Source organism: Atta colombica, unplaced genomic scaffold, assembly GCF_001594045.1.
Source record: "Atta colombica isolate Treedump-2 unplaced genomic scaffold, Acol1.0 scaffold30, whole genome shotgun sequence".
Lineage (NCBI taxonomy): Eukaryota > Metazoa > Arthropoda > Insecta > Hymenoptera > Formicidae > Atta > Atta colombica.
The window spans coordinates 396509-403718 of NW_017259404.1; the positions used below are offsets into that span (position 1 = coordinate 396509).

Here is a 7210-nt window from a genome sequence, read left to right on the forward strand (position 1 = left end):
TTGATTAATGTTTGATTAGTGAAACCAGTACGGTCACTGCCTCTATACGACTGTTCCATGCACCGTCTGCGGTGCCTTTCGAGTTTCGTCTCCGTTATCGCTTCGTCGCGCGTAATGAAGCAGTCGCCCGACTGGGCAAACCGGAACTGCCAATCGAGCGGGGTTCCCCCGTGCCAGGCACCTACTGTTCCCGTAACTTCTACGAATGTCACTTGAAGCAATGCCGACTGCAGAGTCCGAACTATCCTGGCGAGTATCCGCGCAACGCGAGTTGCCTGATCACCGTGCGTCAGAAGGAGGTGCCCACATGCAAGCATGCTATGATATCCGTCAAGAGTACGCCTACTGGTCCAGTTGGTCTCAGCGCTACTATCAACACCAGCCTCAGTGTCTGGCAGGATTGTTCCCCGGATCGGGACCGTCTGATCTTCCGCGACGGCCCGCGGATGGAAGATCCGATCCTCTTGGTGTATTGCGGAGGTCCACTGCCGCAGGTGACCGCACGTGGACCCGCCATGCAGGTGGAGTTCCGCAGCTCGCCGGTCGCGATACCGCTGGGCGCGTCGTCCCTGCGACTCGAGCTCGAGCTACGTGTGATCTACGTAGACTCGGACGGTCTGGATTACGCCAAGGGTCCGCAAGGCTGCCACTTTTTCGTCAATGGTACCGGCGTCGGTAGTAAGCGCAGCGGTATGATACGCGCACCTCTTCACGCGCTATCTCCCGGCTCCAGCTGCACATGGAACATTAAGGGTGCGATCGGTGACCGTGTGTGGATATACTTCTCGTCGTATTCCCAGCGTGATCTCACTGGTAACGGCGAGAATAACAATGCGACCACCGGACAGTTGACCCCGGACATCTCCGCGGCGTCAGTGTGCGCGGTTAAACTCGTTTTCTGGGACGGCGCGCCGAATACGGGTCAGCCGATGGCCACACTGTGCGATGACACTCCCAAATTGTGCGCCCATGCGGCTCTTCGGAATGTTACTAGGAGCACCAGGCCGTGTACCGAGGAGGAGAGCTACCTGACGACCGCGCCAAGCCTGACGCTGCGCATGGAAACTGTTCTGGGTACCTCTCTTCATCCGATTAACTTCCACGTGAGTATATTCATCTATCTATAGGATGCTGTATCTCTACTGAAAAAAATCACGTCATACAGTTGCATGATGGAATCATGTAATTAAAACATGTCAATTACGTAAGGAATTATTCCAAAAATCAGTATATGATTTTAAAATTAAATTCAAAATTATTATTTTGAAAAGTCACATGATGATATGTTCTTTTTTCTTCTATTTCTATCATTCAATTCTTTAAAATTCAATAACTATAAAAGCACATGATAGATGAAATTATTTCTAATCACATGAAATTAACATCATGATTTTCCAAATTACATCATTTAAAAAAAATCACTGATTTGGAACAATCCGTGATTTATATATTTTAATTACATGATTTTATCATGTAACGTATGACATGATGTGATTTTTTTTTCAATGTCAGGGACTTTATCTGGACTTCTTGAAGTCTCTTCAAGCAGAAACTCCTCAAGTCATTATATGACATCAAAATGATATTAAAATGACTCCAAATCATTAAAAATCATTTTTCAATCATTTCCGATTCATTTTCACATCGTGACTTGCTCTGCTGGAGTTCCCATTTGTCACATTTACACCGAGATCTAATATACACGCCCTGTATCTAGTTACTAATTGTTTTTACCGCTGTTTACGCCTTTAGTTGTTGTGTGCCACTATCTCAGCGAGAAAATTAACCGTTTTAGTAAGTCTTAAAAATTTAGGTTGGGTAATGCGCGTTATAACAAGTAGCCTATTTTTAGATCAAGTCATTATTTTAGATTAAGAAGACATGACCTAAAGCTAGGTCAAGTGTTTATAACAATGGACCTAAATAATTAAAGATTGAATTAGGGTTAGATATAGATCAGGACCTAAGTGCATGATGCAAACGTAATCGTTGTCTTTGATTTAATTAGATGCTTGATTAGATAGTTCGATTCAATCTATTTTTCTCTGTAAGAGTTTTTCTTCTTTGTGAAAATTTTTCTCAGTTTTTCATATATTTTCTTGGAATTTTTGTATAAACAGAATTTTTCAAAATTTCTGAGTAATTTTATAACGTTCGTTTTAGAAAATTTCTTACAATTACTAGGTCGGTAAAAAAAATAATGTCGATTTTTCGTATTATAAAATGGTGGTTTCTTTTTCCAATATATTTGCGATTATACCATCTGACAGAGCAAAGTTTCAGCTTAAGAATCTATATTTTTTATTGCGATATGATTTTTAACGGAGCAATCACAAAGAATGCTCTTTTTACTTAATCTGCGAATAATTTAGGAATAAAAACTCGTAGGAACATAATTAAAAAAGATTTTGTAGGAAAAACTTCAAACTCTCACGTTAGATAGTAAAAAATTTTCTCAATTTTTTGGGCACGTGATAGATCTATAAAGTAAGAAGAAATTTTTTTCATTTTTTTCAGCTGATTTTCTACATGTAAAAATTATCAAATTCACATAAATTCAAAAAATATAATTATTAAAAAGTAAAGATTTCAGGTTTTAAAATCTTTTTTAAATTTAAATTTTGATCGCTTTTTAATAAAGTTATACAGCTTTTAATAATAATACAAAAAACCGATATTATTTTTCTACCGACTAGATTTATTAAATTTATTAAAACATAACATTAATATTAAATATAATTTTACACTCAACAATATAATGTATAATTAACTTGATCAATGTTATAATTCCGCACTCAACAATATAAGTGTAATAACATAACAGTTGAATCAAGTGCGAAATTGTAACACTGATATAACATTATTTTTTATTGGTATCGATTGGGGTAATGTAGAAAAATATTTATTTATCAGTTTTTCAGAAATATTTCATTTGGTAAATAATTCTGAGAAAAATTTCGACTGGGTTGGAAGTTTAAATAAAACTCTGTTTACCAAAATGTATTAATAAAAATGAAGTCAATATACTGATATAGTTTGCTGATTCCTTCCAGGCGCGATACGAGTTCGTCTCCACCGTACAAACCGGCGAACCCTGGGGCGATGGTGTTTGCAATCGAATATGGCGCAAGGTGCACGTCGGCGAAATAATGTCACCGCGCGACGTACGTCTATTCGGCCGGGGTGGTGCCAGCAAGTTAGATTGCAGGTAAAGACGGGATCAAATTTCTCACAAGTAGCAATCAACTAACAGTCGCTAGAAAAACAAAGGGTTTCTAAGCAAACACGAATCCAAGATTCTAGCGTCATAGTAGCTTTCTTCTTCGTCTGCAATTTGAGTTGATTTGACTGGGAATCATGAATATGTATTGACTTTGATTACCATGTCTCTCATCTATGTAGGTATCGTGTGGAAGCTGGGAGCGGAGAGCGAGTCCGTTTGACGCTGCATAATGTCAGTTTGGGCGAGTCTACCATGTGCACGAGCGACTCGGATCCACACACTGGTAAACCGCGCTGCGTTCAGGAAGTGGGATCCAGAGAAGCGCGTCTGGTCATTTACGAGTCGCCGTGGCGAGATGTGAAGCTACCCCGAACGTGTCTATGCGACAATACGTCACATTTGCCGCTAACATACATTACCTCCGGTCGTGCGCTAGAGATAACTTTCTTGGTGGATCAGCAAGCGCCTCACGAGGACTTTGAGACACTCTTTTTCTACGCTAGCTTCGAACTCATCCGCGTGCCGGAATGTCCGCGAAAGCAGCGTATCCGTGGTGAGGGTGGCGAACTGAGATTCGTTAATCCCCCTCTGTCAAGACCGGACATCTATTGCGAAGGTCTCCCGTGGCTGGTGGAGGCGCACGAGAACCGGTCACTCTTCGTCCTGACCTGGGGCTGGTTTCTGCCATTGGAACCACCACCGCTCGCCGGTCCCGAGACGTTTGGCGGCGTCAGCGGTACCGGTAGCGGCGTCAGCGGCGATCAGAGCAAGTGTCCGACCACCAATCGCATCCTTCTTTATTCTGGCTGGCCGCCGAAGTTGCTGAAGGTGGTGTGTCCGGCGGAACCGGGCGCCCGCGAGTTCACTGTGCACGTGTTCTCGCAGGAATGGTTGGGCCCGACAGAGGAAGGTAAGTGGCCGGGTCCACCGAGGCCACCCGCATTATTGCTGGACTTTGTGGCGCGGGAATCCGGCCAGGCAGCCGCCTCCTGGCTGGAGATCTCCAAGAGTCGCGCGGCGCTACGCCGGCAACTGCGTCTCCCGGAGAGAATTCCTGGCGGAGTGATCGAGAATGAGACGAACGGCATGCCGTCGTACATTGGCGACTGTCCGCACAAGTGCCCCGAGCTGGGTGCGTGCATCGCCGCCAGTCTCTGGTGCGACGGCCACGCGCACTGCCCGTCCGGTCACGACGAGGCCAATTGCGGGAATGGCGCACGGTTGCTCGGACTACTCCCGCCCACCATATGGCTCGTCGTCGCCGGCGTCGCTGGAATTGTCACTGCCTTCGCGTGCCTATTCACTATTCTTATTAGCAGGTAACTCGAAGTTTGAAAAGTAAGAAAAAATGTTAATTCCTTAGATCCCTTTAGTCATTATCAATACTGAACAATAAAGTCATTACATAGTAGCTACAGAATAGAGTTGAAGCAAATAAGTCTTCATTACTTAGCGATGTAAAGATTATTACTGTTCTCCATTGTACTCTTCGTTGATTGAGACTAAAAGGCTAGGTTCTTTAGTTGCTAGGCTTGTTAAACTTCTAAGTAGCTGCAAAGGAAATTTAAAGCAAGTGAATCTTCATTACTTAGCGATGTAAAGATTATTACTGCTCTCTATTGTATTCTTCATTGATTGAGATTAAAAGACTAGATTCATCTTTGACTACTGGAGTTATTAAGTTCCAATTCTTATGTTTTTCCAGATTTTTTAAATTCTAGAAACTAATAAAATTATTACATAACTTATTTAGTGTCCTTAATATGTGATTACTTTTTATATATTTATCTTTGCAGCGTAAGGATGAATCAAAAATATGTTCAGTTAAAGTTATATTAAAAGAGGAGAAATAATGATAAAATTAATTTTTGAAAAATCAATTTTTTAACATCATAGAAAAATAATTGCCTTTTTTTAAAAATGACTGTTTAATGAAATTAAATGTCCATTTTAAAAAATCGCCATTAAATAGAATTATGATTTTTTTTACATAATATGATTTCTCTTATTTTTCTGCTTATAAAAGTGTTAAGATAGAAATATAAAAAATCAATAGTTTACGAGATATTTTACATTTTATTCTGCATAACACATTTTGACATGAAATATCTCTATTCACACACATTTAATTGTAGATATGTTCTTTTTAGCTAAAGTTCTTGCACGGTTTACCTTTTCTTTTTTTTCCGATATAGACGAAAAGGAAGAAAGAGAAAAGAGATTCAGCTAAAAAGAACAGATCTTATACCTTAATAATTTTATACACAGAATAAATGTTGTAAAGAAAGCATAATTACTTTTCAAAAAAGATAATAAGAGATATGTAATTACTTATTTGTTAGGTACGACGCTCAGAATTTTATATAACGTTGAAGATATATGGAATCAGATTTTAATCTAGTATGAATATAATTATGAACATAACGTATTTATATGCCAACCAAATATAGAACACTCTCTCTTTCATCTTATGTCTTGTTTCTTCTAGATCCAAAGCTCGTACAAAGAGACTTCACTATAAGGGTCCGAAGAAGAGCAAGAAGCCGCGACGTGCACCGACTGAGGAGACGCTTCTGGGAGCGGCATCCTGACAACAGCCGCCCGGTTTCGTGGAATATATTCACGTGGACCGGGAAACGACTGTCTAGCGATGCTAATTCTGTGCTTCACCGTCCAATGACTACTCTACTCATCCTCCCCCATAGTGCCATAATCATGCAGCGGGTGACCAGGTTCCTCGGAACTCTACCACATGCTTCTTCCTTTTCTCATTCATTTTTCCTCTTCCGAGGACACAACCTCGCGTTTGTCCTCGTGTCAACCTGCATAGATTCGAGTGGACTCGAAAAAATATCTATTCATCGAATGTTTTCTGTTTGTGAGATACTTAGTGATATATATTTATTTGTGATAGTCCTCTATGATCCAATTCCACCAATATAATTTAATTTTAATCTCGGTTCAACTAACTCTTCATCTTTTTTTCTAAGAATTACGTCCATTTCTACCAATGTAGTTTAATTAGAGTAACTGTAATCTTGGTTTAATTAAATTCATCTTTTTCTAGTTCTAAGAATAAAAAAAGAATGAAAAGTAAGTTGAATGGAGATTAAAATTAATCTACATTAATAGAAAAAGATGAAGAATGTTGAACCAAGATTAAAGTTACTCTACATTGGCAGAAACGGGCATGTATGTATTTAATTACAATTACGCGCTGTGTTATCTCTATATACACACACAAACACACACACGTGCGTGTGCGAATCTCTCAATTTATGTCCAGTTCTATCAGAAATCTATAGATTGACTTTAATCTCGATTTAACTTACTTTTTATCTTTTTCTAATTCTAAGAATTAGAAAAAGATAAAGACTAAATTCCCAGCAAAACATCAATTAATGGTAACATAACTGTTATACTATAATTTCTCACTTAACAATATATAATATATATAACTTTTACATGTTATATAATTGTTATAAGTTATATTAACAATTATATTATTGATTAGGAAATTATAATTAACAATTATGTTTCTATTGTATTGCGCTTATCGAAATCAAATCAAGATTTATGTAATAAACTAAATATAAAATAACACTAATAACTGCGTTGATTCCCACAGTCGTTATTATTTTTATTAGTTTAAATTTGTGAAGTCCTTGCTTTCATTAAATTTAACAATTATGTTACTAACAAGTTTTGTTTACTGAGTTAAACCAAGATTAAAGTTAATCTACATTGGTAGAGATGGGCCTTAGGTGTAGTTTTAAGCATGTTTCGATGAACAGAAAGTAAATCCCGTAAAGCTACGCGGCATTCGGGCAAAATCTACCTTTCAAACGCTATTATTACCTGATACACTAACTCGGGCGTTCTCACGTATAGTGATATAATTATTTTAGAAACTAGAAGATAGAGAGAGAAAGAGAGAGAGAGAGAGAGAGAGAGAGGGAGGGAGGGGGGAGAGAGAGAGAGAGAGAG

At 39.1% G+C, this 7210-nt stretch overlaps 1 protein-coding gene across 1 annotated transcript in view; it reads left to right on the plus strand.

The window, feature by feature from the left end:
- The window catches only part of LOC108690234, an 8973-nt gene extending 2821 nt beyond the window's left edge, over window positions 1–6152 (plus strand). The window contains exons 3-6 of the mRNA XM_018197422.1: window positions 20–1103; window positions 3054–3208; window positions 3403–4542; window positions 5712–6152. Of these exons, the coding sequence (XP_018052911.1) occupies window positions 20–1103; window positions 3054–3208; window positions 3403–4542; window positions 5712–5814 (2482 nt within the window). The 3' untranslated portion in view covers window positions 5815–6152. The remainder of the gene's footprint in view (window positions 1–19; window positions 1104–3053; window positions 3209–3402; window positions 4543–5711) is intronic.
- The last annotated feature ends 1058 nt before the right edge of the window (window positions 6153–7210 follow it).